This window comes from Triticum urartu, chromosome 5 (assembly GCF_003073215.2).
Source record: "Triticum urartu cultivar G1812 chromosome 5, Tu2.1, whole genome shotgun sequence".
NCBI classification, from domain to species: Eukaryota; Viridiplantae; Streptophyta; class Magnoliopsida; order Poales; family Poaceae; genus Triticum; species Triticum urartu.
Window position 1 is genome coordinate 573,414,767 of NC_053026.1, and position 18,279 is coordinate 573,433,045.

At 43.2% G+C, this 18,279-nt stretch overlaps 1 protein-coding gene and 1 long non-coding RNA gene across 3 annotated transcripts; both read left to right on the top strand.

The window, feature by feature from the left end:
- Positions 1 to 4,901: 4,901 nt before the first annotated feature.
- LOC125510860 lies at positions 4,902 to 8,567 on the top strand. Of its 2 annotated transcripts, none has more exons than XR_007284776.1 (5): positions 4,902 to 5,493; positions 6,369 to 6,573; positions 6,667 to 6,752; positions 7,465 to 7,524; positions 7,918 to 8,560. It is a non-coding gene; the product is annotated as an uncharacterized LOC125510860 (long non-coding RNA). The 2 variants fall into 2 exon arrangements; XR_007284777.1 differs by lacking the exon at positions 4,902 to 5,493 and adding an exon at positions 5,522 to 6,271 and having other exon boundaries at positions 7,918 to 8,567.
- A 3,217-nt stretch (positions 8,568 to 11,784) lies between these two features.
- LOC125510861 (DNA-binding protein HEXBP-like) lies at positions 11,785 to 17,277 on the top strand. The gene is made up of 3 exons (XM_048676134.1): positions 11,785 to 12,453; positions 15,208 to 15,405; positions 16,575 to 17,277. The coding sequence occupies exons 1-3, from the start codon at positions 11,932 to 11,934 to the stop codon at positions 16,965 to 16,967; spliced, it is 1,113 nt and encodes a 370-aa protein (XP_048532091.1). The 5' UTR covers positions 11,785 to 11,931; the 3' UTR covers positions 16,968 to 17,277.
- Positions 17,278 to 18,279: the final 1,002 nt, after the last annotated feature.

Sequence of the window (18,279 nt, forward strand, 5' to 3'; positions counted from 1 at the left end):
AGTGAGGAAGCTAATGATGATGATCATGTAACTTCAGATCAAGTTACTACCGAATCTCGTAGGTAAACCAAAGTGAGATCCGCACCAGAGTGGTACGGTAATCCTGTTCTGGAGGTCATGCTACTTGACCATGACGAACCTACGAACTATGAAGAAGCGATGGTGAGCCCAGATTCCGCAAAATGGCTTGGGGCCATGAAATCTGAGATGGGATCCATGTATGAGAACAAAATATGGACTTTGGTTGACTTGCCCGATGATCGACAAGCAATTGAGAATAAATGGATCTTCAAGAGGAAGACGGACGCTGATAGTAGTGTTACTATCTACAAAGCTAGAATTGTCGCAAAAGATTTTCGACAAGTTCAAGGTGTTGACTACGATGAGAGTTTCTCACTCGTATCTATGCTTAAGTCTGTCCGAATCATGTTAGCAATTGCCGCATTTTATGAAATCTGGCAAATGGATAAACAAAATTGCATTCCTTAATAGATTTATTAAAGAAGAGTTGTATATGATACAATCAGAAGGTTTTGTCAATCCTAAAGGTGCTAACAAAATATGCAAGCTCCAGCGATCCATCTATGAACTGGTGCAAGCATTTCGGAGTTGGAATATACGCTTTGATAAGTTGATCAAAGCATATAGTTTTATACAGACTTGCGATAAAGCCTGTATTTACAAGAAAGTGAGTGGGAGCACTACAACATTTCTGATAAGTATATGTGAATGACATATTGTTGATCGGAAATAATGTAGAATTATTCTGCAAAGCATAAAGGAGTGTTTGAAAGGAATTTTCCAAAGAAAGACCTCGGTGAAGCTGCTTACATATTGAGCATCAAGATCTATAGAGATAGATCAAGACGCTTGATAAGTTTTTTCAATAAGTACAAACCTTGACAAGATTTTGAAGTAGTTCAAAATGGAACAGTCAAAGAAAGAGTTCTTGCCTGTGTTACAAGGTGTGAAATTGAGTAAGACTCAAAGCCCGACCACGGCAGAAGATAGAAATAGAATGAAAGTCATTCCCTATGCCTCAGCCATAGGTTCTATAAAGTATGCCATGCTATGTACCAGATCTATTGTATACCCTACACTGTGTTAAGCAAGGGAGTACGATAGTGATCTAAGAGTAGATCACCGGACAACGGTCAAAATTATCCTTAGTGGAATAAGGAAATATTTCTCAATTATGGAGGTGACAAAAAGGTTCGTCGTAAAAGGTTACGTCGATGCACATTTTGACACAGATCTGGATGACTCTAAGTCTCGATCTAGATACATATTGAAAGTGGGAGCAATGAGCTAGAGTAGCTCCGTGCAGAGCATTGTTGGCATAGAAATTCGCAAAATACTTACGGATCTGAATGTGACAGACCCGTTGACTAAAATTATCTCACAAGCAAAACATGATCACACCTTAGTACTCTTTGGGTGTTAATCACATAGCGATGTGAAACTAGATTACTGACTCTAGTAAACCCTTTGGGTGTTGATCACATATCGATGTGAACTATGGGTGTTAATCACATGGTGATGTGAACTATTGCTGTTAAATCACATGGCAATGTGAACTAGATTATTGACTCTAGTGCAAGTGGGAGACTGAAAGAAATATGCCCTAGAGGAAATAATAAAGTTATTATTTATTTCCTTATATCATGATAAATGTTTATTATTCATGCTAGAATTGTATTAACCGGAAACATAATACATGTGTGAATACATAGACAAACAAAGTGTCGCTAGTATGCCTCTACTTGACTAGCTCGTTAATCAAAGATGGTTATGTTTCCTTACCATGGACAAAGAGTTGTTATTTGATTAACGGGATCACATCATTAGTTGAATGATCTGATTGACATGACCCATTCCATTAGCTTAGCACCCGATCGTTTAGTATGTTGCTATTGCTTTCTTCATGACTTATACATGTTCCTATGACTATGAGATTATGCAACTCCCGTTTGCCGGAGGAACACTTTGTGTGCTACCAAACGTCACAACGTAACTGGGTGATTATAAAGGAGCTCTACAGGTGTCTCCAAAGGTACATGTTGGGTTGGCGTATTTCGAGATTAGGATTTGTCACTCCGATTGTCAGAGAGGTATCTCTGGCCCTCTCGGTAATGCACATCACTTAAGCCTTTCAAGCATTGCAACTAATGAGTTACTTGCGGGATGATGTATTACAGAACGAGTAAAGAGACTTGCCGGTAACGAGATTGAACTAGGTATTGGATACCGATGATCGAATCTCGGGCAAGTAACATACCGATGACAAAGGGAACAACGTATGTTGTTATGCGGTCTGACCGATAAAGATCTTCGTAGAATATGTAGGATCCAATATGGGCATCCAGGTCCCGCTATTGGTTATTGACCGGAGACATGTCTCGGTCATGTCTACATTGTTCTCGAACCCGTAGGGTCCGCACGCTTAAGGTTACGATGACAGTTTTATTATGAGTTTATGCATTTTGATGTACCGAAGGTTGTTCGGAGTCCCGGATGTGATCACGGACGTGACGAGGAGTCTCGAAATGGTCGAGACATAAAGATTGATATATTGGAAGCCTATGTTTGGATATCAGAAGTGTTCCAGGTGAAAATCGGGATTTTACCGGAGTACCGGGAGGTTATCGGAACCCCCCGGGAGCTATATGGGCCTTAATGGGCCTTAGTGGAAAAGAGAAGGAGCAGCCCATAGTGGGCCGCGCACCCCTCCCCTCCCTTGGTCCGAATTGGACAAGGAGAGGGGGCCGGCCCCCCTCTCTCTTTTCCCCCCTCCGCGAGTCCTATTCCAACTAGGATTGGGGGGGGGGGAATCCTACTCCCAGAGAGAGTAGGACTCTCCTGGCGCACCTATGATGGCCGGCCAGCCTCCCCCCTTTTAGTCCTTTATATACGGAGGCAGGGGCACCCCAGAGACACACAAGTTGATCCACGTGATCTTATTCTTAGCCGTGTGTGGCGCCCCCAGCCACCATAGTCCTCGATAATATTGTAGCGGTGCTTAGGCGAAGGCCTGCGGCAGTAGTACATCAAGATCGTCACCACGCCGTCGTGCTGACGGAACTCTTCCCCGACACTTTGCTGGATCGGAGTCCGGGGATCGTCATCGAGCTGAACGTGTGCTAGAACTCGGAGGTGCCGTAGTTTCGGTGCTTGATCGGTCGGGCCGTGAAGACGTACGACTACATCAACCAAACGCTTCCGTTGTCGATCTACCAAGGGTATGTAGATCACACTCTCCCCTCGTTGCTGTGCATCACCATGATCTTGCGAGTGCGTAGGAATTTTTTTGAAATTACTACGTTCCCCATCATCCGCGTGTGATCTACAAAGGTATGTAGATGCAATCCGATCACTCGTTGCTAGATGAACTCATAGATGGATCTTGGTGAAACCGTAGGAAATTTTTTGTTTTCTGCAACGTTCCCCAACATAACCGTCATCGAAACTTTAAGCGTGCGGACCCTACGGGTTCGAGAACTATGTAGACATGACCGAGACACGTCTCCGGTCAATAACCAATAACGGAACCTGGATGCTCATATTGGCTCCCACATATTCTACGAAGATCTTTATCGGTCAGACCGCATAACAACATATGTTGTTCCCTTTGTCATCGGTATGTTACTTACCCGAGATTTGATCGTCGGTATCTCAATACCTAGTTCAATCTCGTTACCGGCAAGTCTCTTACTCGTTCCGTAATACATCATCTCGCAACTAACTCATTAGTTGCAATGCTTGCAAGGCTTAAGTGATGTGCATTACCGAGTGGGCTCAGAGATACCTGTGACAAATCTCGAAATACGCCAACCCAGCAAATACCTTCGGAGACACCTGTAGAGCACCTTTATAATCACCCAGTTACGTTGTGACGTTTGGTAGCACACAAAGTGTTCCTCCGGTAAACGGGAGTTGCATAATCTCATAGTCATGGGAACATGTATAAGTCATGAAGAAAGCAATATCAACATACTAAACGATCGAGTGCTAAGCTAATGGAATGGGTCAAGTCAATCACATCATTCTCCTAATGATGTGATCCCGTTAATCAAATAACAACACATATCTATGGCTAGGAAACATAACCATCTTTGATCAGCGAGCTAGTCAAGTAGAGGCATACTAGTGACATTTTGTTTGTCTATGTATTCACACAAGTATTATGTTTCCGGTTAATACAATTCTAGCATGAATAATAAACATTTATCATGATATAAGAAAATACATAATAACTTTATTATTGCCTCTAGGGCATAATTTCTTCACCCACACCAACAATTCTGCTGCGGCCCACGCACGACAAGAGAAGAGGAAGAGCATCACCGCAGCGACTATTTATCACATTAAGCAAGTCCACAAGGATCTCCTGCGTCGACTCGTGAGCAGTGTCGGGCCGGCTCATTTAGCGCACAGATTAAAAAAATCAGGAATAAACGGGGCGCCCCCTGGCTAGGATAAACCCTGGTCTCCAGGGTGATCACCAGCTCAGCTAACCACTCCAACCACTTCATGTTACTGGTTGGTAGTGGGATCGAGATCTACTAAAGGCGACCAAGCCGGTCATCTCCATTTTTTCTTTTTCTTTTTTCATTTTCTTTTGGTTCATCTCCTTTTCTTCTCCCTTTTTTTCATTCCTTTTTCTTTCTTCTCAGATTTTTTCATTTCTTCTCCATTCTTCGTTTGTTTTTTTCTTCTCCATTTTTTGTTTCTCTTTTGTGTTTTCTTATGTCTTTTTTTTCACTCTACATTTTCATACATGTCAAAAACGTTTTTGTAACAAGTGATCAATATTTTTTGTATTAAAACCATTCAGCTGTGCATCAAGGGCGAGCCCTGGCAATGTCCACGTCGGCAATGGTACGAGACAAAAAGGTTCCCTTCGTCGAGAAGAAAGAGAGAAAGAGATTGGCCACGGCGCAGCCCCCAGTTCCCATCCCCAATTCCTCTCCCTCTCCCTTTCCCTCGTCTGCCGCCGCCAGCCCCACCCCCGCCCTCCCCGCAGCCGCCGCCACCACCGGCGCCCAGGTGTGGCGCTGCTCTTCCCCACGGTCCTGACGGCAAGGCGGCGACAAGAGTTAGAAGGCAGACGCGGACGGCCCCGTCAGATCTCGTCCCGATGAAGTCAAGGACGAGCTCCACCCGGACGAGGTCGATCCGCCCCCCTGCCACACTTCTCCATCGCGTGACCATATTTGGAGGAGCCGCGACTGCTGCTTGCGCATCTGCTCCTCCCGGAGTTGTCGCCATCGGCAGGAGGAGTGCCGGACCGCGCGCCAACTCGAGGACCGCCGCTCCGGCGGACCGTTGTTTCTGGCCGCCGCCCTCCTCTGGTGCGCCGTCTCGGCCTCCCCCCACCAGGAGCAGCAGCAGCGCCACATCGGCACCGCCGCGCACCTCGCCGCCGGAGGCTTCGCTGGCATCGTCAGCAAGACCTGCACCGCGCCCCTCGCCCGCTTCACCATCATCTTCCAGGTAAAAAAAGGCTTCCCCCATACCCCCTCCTTTCTCCCGCGTTCTCGTGTGCACGGACGGGTTGGGAGCTCGGAGGGGATAGGGGAGGGTAGAATCTTGCTTCCGCAGCTGCGAATTTGTGGCCCGAGGGGGGATTTCAGAGCACACGAAGCTCCGGTGAGGACTAATTAGAGTTGTCCTTTCGATTTTGCGAGATTCTGTGTCCAGGACATGATTTGACGAGAAAGGAACCCCCCTTTGAATGTGTGGGATTCCGCGTGCCCTGACATCCAAGGAATTTGGGGGCGAAAAGCATGGGGAAAACGTCGGGATTGTAGCAATTAATGTGGTTATCTGAGCGTGAAGGAGGAATTTCCTTCTTTCTCGGGTTGCCGGTGTGCTTCTGGCTTCACACGTAGGCTTTTCAAAGGAAATTGGATGCTGATACTATTAACTTAGTTTCCTGAATGCGATATATAGATTCTTCCCTCGCTTTTAACTGATTGCTCCAAACTGTATATCCCTAGTTGACACTTATGAACTACTTATTGCTGTTCATTTACAACATGCTGCTTATATCGTGTCCAATCATCATCCGAAGTTCAGCCTTGGCTGTGAATTTTTTGTATTATACGCTGTTCATAGCTACAAAATTGCAGTCTCTTGAAATTGTTCTTGAATATGAACCCAACAACATTATTTTTGGGTCACGTAACCCATATGTCGATGATGAAGTTTGTAATACGAGCTTGTGACATACTGATCCGAGCTGCCGGAAAAGAATCTCCACCACTACCATGTGTGTTTCTTCTTCTTTTGCTATCCCCGTAATTAATTAGCAGTACTCTCTTGTCCTGCAGAAAATCGTGTGTCCTGATCTGATTTTGAAACTGCAGGTTTTGATCGCTCCGGAAGTCACATCGTCGTCAACTAAGCAGTGATCAATGAGCTGGTGAACCTGCACAGGGCGTCTTATCTCGGTGGGAGGCTGCCGGCGAACAATGGCAGGAAGAGCCTATACACGGCAGGCCCGTTGCCTTTCACTTATGAAGAGTTTCATATCACTCTGCATGACGATAATGATGGCTCTGGCTCCCATGGGTCAGCCATTTCACAATCAATATTTATTTTTTCCCGGGCTGGTTTATATGTGTTCAGTGTTCTGAATGTATTTTCCTTTTCCTTTTGATTCAGGCGACAAAGGAATTTTAAGGTGGTGGTTAAGTTCGCCGCGTGACATCTACAAATGAATTTACAAGTGATTGATCCATGGAGTTCAGGTATTTGTCAAATTGCTTGCTATCCTTTATATGAACTATTGTTTTGCCACAACCTAGCACTGTACAGCCAAAGCTATTTTAATCAAACTAAGTGCAAGCTAAGCCGCCGTATTTACTGTTATTTGTCCTGAAGATGGACTAGCTAGCTCATTTTTTGAATAACACTACAGGAGACTCTTAGTTGTTTATCCACGCCATGATGTGACAGGTGAATGTATTATCTGTCAAATTCTGTGAAATATCTGAGTAGCATGTGCAAAATAGAGATTTTTTTGTTTGGTTATCGTCAGTCTCGCGGAACATTTGATCTTTATGATTGGTTATATATGGCACTACATTATACTTCGATCTGTATTGTTGACAAAAAAGGAACCGCAGATTTGTTTGTTGCAAAATGGAGATTTTTGTTATTCATTGGGGTGAAATAAACCGTTCACAGCTAATTTTACTTGAGGAATAAAAAATGCATCTTTCCCCCCCCAAAAAGGAGTCTTTCGTCACTTCTATCATATAGCATAAATTTGCAGTATCTTATATTACTAGAACATAGAGTTCTTGATGACTAGAAAAAAATATGCTGGTGCCAAAATCGATTAATTGTTGCCATGTTTCCGGTGAAGTAAGTTGACACTATTATCCAAATCTGTCATTTGCATTTTCCTGTGCCACTAGTAAATTGTGACCTGTCTTTCCCAATACTACTGTTTTTCAGGCGACAACAACAGCTAGCTCCGTACAGGCTAAAGTGTGACAGGGAACCGCTTAACAACAAGTATGTATAAACTTTTGAACCAAAAGCTCTTTACTGAAAGAGCCAGAGTATGCTTATTAATTTATTGTCCACCTCACAGTGGTTGTATTTAGGTTACTTTCTTTGCCCTTAGTTTCAGCATTGACTTATTGTTTGCATATGTGAACATATTTCCATTGTTCTTTTGGTCGATGTGTTGCTGCCGCTGTTATTTTTGCTAGATATGTGAGCCCAAGATGTGTGCTGCTGCTGCTTGTATTTTTAGTTGCTTCATTTTGCTGGCACATGCACATCAGGTTCACATTTCTTTTAAACTTTATACACTTAATGTGTGACTACTCAGCACGAGAGTCTAGATCAGAGGAAATGCTCGTATAGTTGTGTTCATTGTTTTGTACTATGTTAATATTTCAGGTTTGTGGTGCAGTCAGTGGAAAATTGGCAGATACTTCCCTCACAACGTTGGCACTGATATGTCTGTGGCCATGTTCAGCCGGCTCCAGGCATCTAGCTATGGTTGTCGCTGCTACGGAGGCCAGAGGAGGAAGCTACGCTCTTCCATGGCGGCCAGAGGAGGAGGAGGCACTTCTCCGGTCAGATCAGTGGCTACCATGTCGCCGTCAACGTCCACCCTCCTCGACAGATCAACTTACTCCCAAGGCAACTGCTCCTGATCTTGAACACGAGCTTGGAAATCTGGCACCGACATATGCAGCTGCCGGTCAAATTTCTCCATATTTTGGTTTGGAGATTTTTGGAAGGAACAGGTTGGACCCTTCTCCTGATAACCATCTTTATATTAGTGGTTTCATTACTTTGAACTTGTTTATGTGTCGCTTACTATTATACAGCCAGTCAGATAATTTTTTGGTGTGTTTCACTGTTTCTCTGCATAACCTGTAAACATTTCTTAGAACTGAGTAAAGGTTGTATGTGAATTGTTTTAAACTCTGCCACTAGGAAGGCTTTGACCATGATTCCTCAGGGAGTAGATAACTCATTCCTTCCACATATGGTATTCCCATCATTTCCTTTTGCATGCAGTTTTCTCATCATCTTACAAACGAGGAGTACTAGGGATTGAAAAAATGTTGGGGGAGGAAATGGATTGAAAAAATGTTGGGAATACCATATGAGGAAATGTTTATAACTTTCTATGACTAAAGTTGTGGTCATCCCCTCAAACTATATATGCAAAACAAAATTTCCACTGATGACATATCTTCAGTGCAGGACTATATGACCTATATCAAGATTAAAGTTTAAAATGTGAACTACATGTATCAACCAACACTGATATACTTTTTAGCACTGTTTTCCCAAGGTGCAAAAAATACTTGATTTTCCATGAAAATTGCAAGGATACAACACTTCATGTGTATTTTTGTGAATTTCTGTTGCTCGCAGTGGGAGCACATGAATCTGGGAGCCAAATCGTGCTCCCTTTGTCATATTATAGTATAAGGTTTAGCCTGTTTCCGGGATTAATAGTCACACCGAATTCATGAAGTTTTCTTTCATGCAGTTGTTTAATTCTCAGAAACCATCTCTCAAAATGGAAACATACAGCGAAGTTTTCAGTATATGATTATATTGGAAACAGCGGCGCATCTGGAACTCTCAGTAGAGGGTGATTTTCTTGTCAAAGATATATAAAGGTATGGTTCACTCTACCCTCCATGTTATCTTTTATTCTTCACCCAGGTGGTTGCTATCTTAGTGCTGCCAACCTTATTATCTCAGGGACATTATTGCGCGGGTTTATCATGCTTTATTAGAAGGCAAGCTAGAAGTCCATTGTTCTCAAAGTACACCTGGAAATCGCAGGCTACCATTTATAAGAGAGAAGGATTACAGAAAGAAGATCAGCCTTGTCGGCAATATAATCCATGTGGTGTCAATCAGCATGTGGAAACAATGTCATGTCCTATAAATGGGCATGCTGTGAGAAATATTGTGGTGAGTAATTATTTTCCTTCGCAACAACTTGCACCGTTATAACATAAGTTTATGCAACTGAAGTTATATGTCTTTTTGTGTCTATTTTTTACTCGTCCAAATGAAGTTATACGATATCTACATTACAGTTGGGTGACTCCCTGTTGAATGGGCATATGGGAGGTGTATGTGGTACATTTGTAAAATTGGGGCAAGTTCTTTTATGCACAGGTGATCAAATGGTGAAACCTGCAAAGTTGTAATTTAATATTTTTATTATCCTCCTCTTTTACTGTCAAGGGCATTCTATTAGTAATTGGGATATTCAGGCAACCTAGATTGTAGACATGATTGTCGTTTGCAAGCTAGCTGAATCATAGTCTTAGCAAGTGACATCACAATGAGAGAAAAATGAAGATTATTTGCAATAGCATTCCATAAGTTTATTGATGCATTTTGTATTTGCAAGCATCAGTTTGACAATAACTGTTTGATTATTCAATGGTCAGTGGACAATCCCAAAAACATTTGCAGGTACTTCACCGTCATCTCTGATTCTTGCACGAGTTGCTGGTAGTCATTTTTCAATGCGGTGCCAGTGTTATATCATTTAACAATCACATAATCCAGTCAGTAGTAACAAGTGATTACTTGCCTCTGTGTCTGTGTGTGTGTGTGTGTGTGTGTGTGTGTAGCTGATCATGTGTGTATTGTACACAGGGCTGGCGGAAAGAATTAAGATGTACATGGCAAGAAGAAAGATCCAGAGACTAAGGGCGTCAGACTCTGAATTCCGAGGAATACCATCGCGCGGTGCCATCTCTTTCGTGTCCCTCTCTCACCAGCTTTGTGCCATTCATGCATTTCTTCTCTACTATCGAACTGCACGAATGATTTCATTGATAAATCAAACCATGCATTTAGGGGCTCACCACAATCACTTGCAAGAAGGCTCAGTTTGAAACTAGGTTATGCTTCACCAAGGATTTGAAGGTGAGTTATCTTTTGTCCTTGATAGTCGTCTCAGATTCATTTTATTTGTGCGTGACACACTTACTGCTTGAGCATTAAGTACACAAACCGTTCTGATTGATGTCCAACCACTCAGGCTGATATGATCCTCAATGTTTGCCGTGAAGAACTATTAATGGGATACTAAATTACCACAATGCATTATTCTTAAATTGTGATTACCAACAACAACACCCTTTTTAATCTTTTCCCCACAGGATGACAGCTGCAGTTACAAGTGCTAATTTGAAGCATGGTTACCTCTAGGTATCCTGATCCTGATAACAATAAGGATTTAATTGGAGTGGAATGGCATAGTTGTCTACGAGTTTTGGCGTTTGTTTTAGTTTTTCTGGTTGTATATTGCCTTCTGAATGGTATCTTGTTGGAACTTTCTATCTTCTCTCAAACAAAAAAAGTTGTATATAGTATGTTGTCCTTCTGGTTTTCTGAGATTGTTCATCAGAACTCAAAGTTGCTTTCCTTTTTTGTGTCCTAATCAGGTGTTGCATATTTCCGCCAGTGATAGCTTTTCATCATCAATCTGCAAAGAACTAATAGGTGCAACATCTCTATACCAGGGTCCCTCGCCGTGCCGTGGACACGATTCAGCCATGAACAAAGCAACTTGAATGGGCGGAGACATACCCGGCACCGTAGAGTAACCACTCAAGAGGCGCACCAGGGTGCGCCCCGACCACTAGTACACGTTCAACATTGCGTGAACGCTATTTCAACATTTTTCAAATACTTGTATAACATTTTAATAGTCATTTAACATTTTTTCAAATACTTGTTCAAAATTTTTAATACTTATTCAACATTTTTAATACCTATTCAACATTTTTCAAATACTTGTTTAACATTTTTTACATTTATTCAACATTTTCAAATACTTGTATAACATTTTTGAAATTATTGTTTGACATTTTTAAATACTTTTTCAGCATTTTTCATATACTCATTCAACATTTTTTAATACCTATTCAATATTTTTCAAGTACTTGTTCATCATTTTCAATACTTATTCCACATTTTTAAATACTTCTTCAAATTGTTGTTCAACATTTTTTAATACTTATTCAAAAAAATTTCAAATATGTTTTTGAAGAGTGTTTTTGTAATATATACATATATAGAATATTTTAAAGTATAAATAAAAGTACAAAAATTAAAAAAATTAGAACAGAAAACAGTAAAAAAAAAAACAGGCTGTGGCTCCCGCGCGCCTGGGCTGGCCCGTCTGTGGGTCGCCCCGAAGCGAGCGCATCCCCCTGTCTCGGTTTACTCGCTTAAAGCGAGACATAGGGGCGCCCGAGCATCCCCGCGTTCGTCGCACCATTTTGCTTCGTCTTTGCCTAAGAAAAAAACATTTCGATTCGTCTTCCGCGGCAGAAAAGCTCGAAAACTCCCGCACGAAATCCTCCCCAAATCCTCAAACCACACCGGCCTCCCCATACCCAACCGCCCGCCTCGACCATGTCGCTGCTCGACGACGTCGACGACGAGGCCTTCCTCCTCGCCGCCGAGGCAGCGGAGGCCGCGGCGAACGCGTCCTCCAAGCGCCCCCGCCTCTCCACCTCCCCGTCGCCGACCCCCGCCGCCTCCGAGGGGTCCTACCTGTCCGCGCTCAAGGGCAGCCACAGCGCCGCCTGGAAGCAGCAGCAGGAAACCCTAACCCTCGCCCACAAGCGGCCCGGCGGCTCCAAGGTCCCAGGCGTCTCCCCTGGTGGCGGCGCACAGATCACCAAGGGCGCGTGCTTCAAGTGCGGGGACACCAGTCACTGGGCGAGAGAGTGCCCCCAATCCTTGCAGGCAAGTGTCGGCGGCGGGATCGGGGGCGGTGTAGGAGGCGGAATCGGCGGCGGTGGCGGCGGCTATGTGGATGCGGGCGGGGAGGTGGAGGAGAAGGCGTGCCCCTGCGGCGCTGGGATCTGCCTTGTGCTCACCTCCAGCACGCCCAGAAACCCCGGCCGCAAGTTCTACAGGTGTCCCACGCGGGTGAGTATCAGCCCTCATTGTTAAATCACATCATCCTGTTACCTTGTGCATTTCGGAGAGTTGTACTTGTAATGCAATGTGCCCATGTGGTCTTGTGATTTGGATGCCCTGAGCTAGCCCAAAACTCAAAAATCGTTAATAGTGAACTTGAACCAAGTGCAATGGTCGTCTGGAGATGTAACAATATTATTTGTTACAAAATCAAGTGCATGTATGGTTTGGTGCAAAACCAAGTTCACTTGCATTTATACTGCAGCTGATAGTTTAACCATTTTTCAGTTCTGATGTGCTTACTCTGGTCCGTGTGTACCATTGTTCATGGCAAATCTTTATTTCTCCCGCCATTGACTTCTAGCTTCACCACTGTGTAATAATGTTGCATTCAGCCTGTCTCGTACTTACTAAGAAATAAAACATGGTTTAGATATTATGATGCATATTATTCTACAAGAATTTCTCCATGCTGGTTGATCGAAGATAGTAGTATTCTGGCAGTGTGGCCTGCTGAGTTGCTTCTTATAGAATTTGGAGAAGTTAGTTTTGCAAACATGATTGTTGTTTCCCAGTTAGTAGTGCGGTGGCCGACTTAATGCCCATCATAGTTTGGTTTAGAAGAACATCCTTCTGTGTTTTTTGCTGAGTACCAATATGATTATTGCAAGAAGCTGTAGTACATGTGTTTCATTCAATTTCGGTGGCGTGTTAGGATCAGACCTTCAGCAGCAGTCAATTAACTTGTGTGTGCTGCATGATTAGTGTTGTCATGGGTGCTTGATGGGCTATATAAGTTGTGTTCCTATTCTTAGGTGGATGTATAGACATAATTTGTTTTTAGCTTCATTTTTGTTGTTGCACCTTGTCAATTGCCTACTCTTTGACTTACATATTTTAGGTTTTTGCTTTTAAGTTCAAAACCAAATAACATTGACAAATGCCAGGCCTCTTTCATGTGGCGTATCTCTGTAGCTTTTAAATGTTTGTCTATTATGTGAGCCAAGTATTTCATTGGACTGTCCAAAGAATCCGTCTCTGAAAGCTACATATAGTCATTATTCTGATATTTTAAAATGCATCTTCTCTACCCGGTCTAGGCAAATATTACATCCGTTTATATTACCTTAGTCTTCAAGTTTGTCTGCCTCTGTTATGTGATTCTGAGTCGTGGCTTCTGAACTGTATTGCTGTATTTTGGACATGTACGGTGGTTTATCAATGTTATATGGATTTTTTTAGCAATAGTGTTATATGTGTGACACCATTTTCACCTGATATCTGACTGAATATTCATTAGTTTACTATAGATTTGATCTATATTTGTTACTGGTGCTATCAGCTTAGGTATTCTTTTCTTGCACTATCTTTCCCAAACACTTAACCCCAAAAGACCTTGGAATAGGATATGGAATAAGTGATATCTGAACGATTCCGGTCTGATTTGCCCTTGTCTCTGCCTTAGGTTAACTTCCGCCATTTCTGTTGTATTGGGGCAATTCCATTGGCATTTCTGTCCCTAACTCTAGCATCCAGTTCGCTAAGGCATTTTACAGAGTGTCTTAAACTCTTTCTGTTTTGCTTTTTAAAATAAGTATCAATTATTTAACCTATTAAAGAAAAGTAAAATATGCAAGGTTTAGGCCACCACTAGTGCTAAAAACTAAGTCTTATAAAGTACAAATGAAATCCTGATGCGTGGAACCTTTTTTTTGAGCTGGAACACCAATTCCATTATCACTCAGGCACAACAAACGTGTTGGCCTCAACGTAGCTTACATCAGGTGGCAGGTTCTCTAACCACAGAAACCTGGGATTGTTTCCACATGCCCCGACAGCAGCGAGGTCATGAGCTAGCTTAATACAACCTCTAGGCACACAAGAGTATGAAACCATGGTAAAATTAAGTCTAGCAAACACATGCAAATCTCTAAAGATAATACACTCATTTGTCAGATCAAATAGGTGGATTGCATTGCCTGGATGAGATTCCTGCTTTCTGCCTACAGTATGATGTTTGTCATTCGCCAGTCCACTGCAGCTTTCAAAGCTTCAGTACACGCATGCGCTTCCGCCTGTAGTGCACTTGCCGGACGAGGAATAGACCCAGCTCCATAACCTCTAACTGTCCCCAGTCGGTCCCGAATCCCGAATCCCCAGCCTCCTCTGCCATTTGCTGCACTGAAAGCACCGTCAGTATTGATTTTCAAGAGATCCCCATCCTGCGCCTGCCATTGCTCTGGTTGCACTGTCCCTGATCCAGAGTTTCTGGTTGGTTTTTCTTCTGCATATCCCCGAGCTGTCTGCTATATCTGGTAGACCAAACCTTTCCACTGGCTGCACTGACTCTCCGGCATTTATTTTATGAACATTAGATGCACATCATACTTGAGAAATTGTTGGATAAATGCGTGAAGTGAGCCTGTTGTTTGAGTTTTCTTTAGCCAAATTTGCAGTCATGCTTGTGTAATGTGTGTCTGTTGCCCTTAGTCCATAACCAACCTCCAGCGTTTCTCGAGTATGTTTGTTTGCCTTCACCTTCAGAGTTATGATTGTCATGTTGCAAATGTCTAATTTAATCTTGGAAAGTGCAAATCAATAAAGGGCCGTTCTGTTAGCTGATGTATATGCGCATGCATGTACATTCGGCTAACCCAAATTGGAGATTTCATTCCGTAATGAAGAAAGAAGGCTATTTCTTGTCTCCTTTTGTTTCTCTTATTTTAACGTACCTGTGGTGCTGATGTTATTTTTTACCATAAGGACAATGGAGGTTGCAACTTCTTTGAGTGGTGTGATGCTCCATCTCCAGGCGCTGCTAATGCTCGCAGCAGCACAAGCTTTCAGTCAGATGCATCAATTGTGAATATGCCTTGTTCCTGTGGTGCTGGAACATGCTTAATTCTCACGACAAAGGCGGGAGTTAATGTTGGGAGGCAGTTTTATCGGTGCCCAGCTCAGGTTCATTCATCTGGACATTTTATGCCCAACATTAATTTCTTTCTTTGATTACATGGTTGTGTGCATGATATTTTACTGTATCCATATTATGCTGCGGACGTGTTACGCTGTGGATTTAATGTCATGCTTTTATCTAATGTGACATGTAATTTTTAATATCAAGTTATACTGAACACTTGGTGCTTATTTTCTCCTGCTAATTAGTATTAAGCCACAAAGCATGTCATCTACTTAATCATTTGTACCAATTCTTACGGTTGGAAGTTGCTGTGTTGACGTGGATAGTTACTTGGGCATTTATAACTCTTTATCTTGTGGCCATGATTCATGACTATCATATCATCCGCATATTCCATATTTTTCCAATAGAAGATGTTGACAGTGTGATGGTCACAGTTGCAGAGTGCAGTTATGAGTTAAGATTTAGTTGCCAACAGAACAGATTCACGTTTTAATGCGGTTCATATCTTCATATCTTGTTACCTTTTTGCTCTTATGACTGAGCAACTAGGTCATTTGGGTTCAACTCAATTATTCTCGATCATGAGGAAGTGGTTTCTGTACCATCTTAAATCGGCATGATAATCATTTAACCGGATATGCATGGCCGACATACTTTCTTTTGTGGTATCTGGAATACACGCTTTCCAAATCTTAAATTGGCCTGATAGCATTTAACTGGGTATGCATGGCTGACGTGTTTTTCTTTCATGGTATCTGGAGCACCCTTTCCACAGCCTGTCATGCAATGCAACTGGTAGCCAAATAAATATCCTTATTCTTTATTGTTTGTGTAAAAAATGGCATTTTACTAATATAGTAAACAATAACAGCATGTGCTTGTTGCCTATGTAGCTCTTTATTTTATTCTCATGATTCGAAATTACCCGAAATGATCTGTTGGTGAACAAAATCTGCTTAAAGAGATATTATGGCAGTTCCTATATGCAGTAGATCTTTTTGTTGTAGTGGAGCATTTTTTTTTCGCTATCTGCATCTTTCTGGATAGCAACTGATGCTATATGCCATCACCTATGATTTAATAATCCATGATATTCCTTGTTCCCTTCACGCTTTACTTTATTTTGATGATAATTGTTGTATGACTCCTGATAACTCGGGCATTTCATGTCTTTCTCTTGGTGTTGGACCGGGGACAAATCTCTCAGGGAGGTAGCTCTTGTGGCTTTTTCAAATGGTGTGACGATCAGCAGCAGCCTAGGACAGCTGCTCCACTGCAAGGTGGTTCATCACAATACCAAGCTGGTGCTACCCCCACCAACCAAAACATGAGCAAGAGCTCTTCAGGCTGCTTCAAATGTGGGCAAGAGAACCACTGGGCGAAGGACTGCCCGAATCAGGCTTCGGATCCTTACTCTGACAAAGGCGGGAGGGCATTAAGTTCAGCAACCTCATCTGATGGGTGTTTCAAGTGTGGTAAGGCTGGTCACTGGTCCCGTGATTGCCCTGTTGCAAACAGTGGTGGTGGTGGTGGTGGTGCCGTCGCCAGCAATGTCAAGTCGTCTTCTACTTTGGGCTCATGGAACAGCAGGAGATACTGATAGCAGGTGCCCCTGTGAACTCAATTGAACTGACGCGGACATGCTGTACGAAACTTGGACAAATGACCTTTGCCACTTGTTGCTTAGGTACGCTCTCTCGCCGACGCCACTTGCAGACCTGCCACTATTTAGTTCCAGCAAACGGGATTTACTTTTGATATCTTGCGTCTATCCTGGTTGCTGTGTGACTGTCGAACCTGTACTATCTGCTTTAGGCATTTCCACTTTTGTGAACAAGAAAAAGCCATTATGCTATGTTCACCAGCATGCCTTGCACTTGCAGTTCAATATCAGCTCCATGTTCATGTTATCTCTTTTCCTCTCTAAAAAAAACTCGATGTTTATGTTGCTGTTTCCTTTGAATACTTTTTTTTTAGGGTGTTCCTTTGAATACTTGCTATAGATATTTCTGGAGTTTGAGATGGAGTTAGATAGGATACTATTTAAAGTTGGACCCTGGACCCTGTACTCTGCAACTAAATAATACTCGTACTAGAGTAGTATACAGTCCCACCTATGACAGGACTCACTCATCAAGTGAGGCAGAGGCATGAAAGGGGCGGGACAATTGTTCTCTGTAGAGGAACTTATTACTCGCACCCACTGTGCCATACACTTAGGACCCAGCTATTAAAGGATAGGAACAAATTAAGACTGACCAATTGAACGCCCCACCCTAGGGAGCGCTATCCGCTCCAGGCCACGGAAGTTGCACATGGTTCCTATATGCAGCAGTGGTACGAGCTGGTCGACGCGAGGGCGGAATCTCCAGAGATTGGTTAGCATACAGGAGTAGTAATCGCGGCTGTCCTGTCCTCTGGCGCGCGTGGTCCTGGGGAGCGGTGGTGGCTGGTGCCACGCCAGTTCAACTGCAGGAATGGTTGGCGCCATTACATGTGCCGATTGTTTGCCACTCATCAAAGGCTTTGGCCGGCCATAGTACCTGACACTACAGGTCGGTTTCCCTCAGCGATCTCGCGGTCCCCTATCCCCCCCGGGGCGCAGATCTGAGATGCCCCTCTCCCCGTCCTCCACTACGAACCCAAAGCCTTACTGGGAAAGATTTGCTGTCTATTTGTTCGCTGTCTATTCGGTCGGCCCCCTCCATTCCCCATTTGTTGTTTGTTGTTACGTGCACGCACTCACTGCGCTGCTCTTGCGAGGGAGAGTGCTTTGGCACGGCCAGGTCTCGTTTTCCCAATAGTCAATGCTCTCTCTGTTGGGAGAGTTCCCTCAAGACAGATTGCCTAGACACTAGTACTAGCAGCATCTTTGTGAAAGAGTAATGGGGACTATGATGTCAACAAAGAAA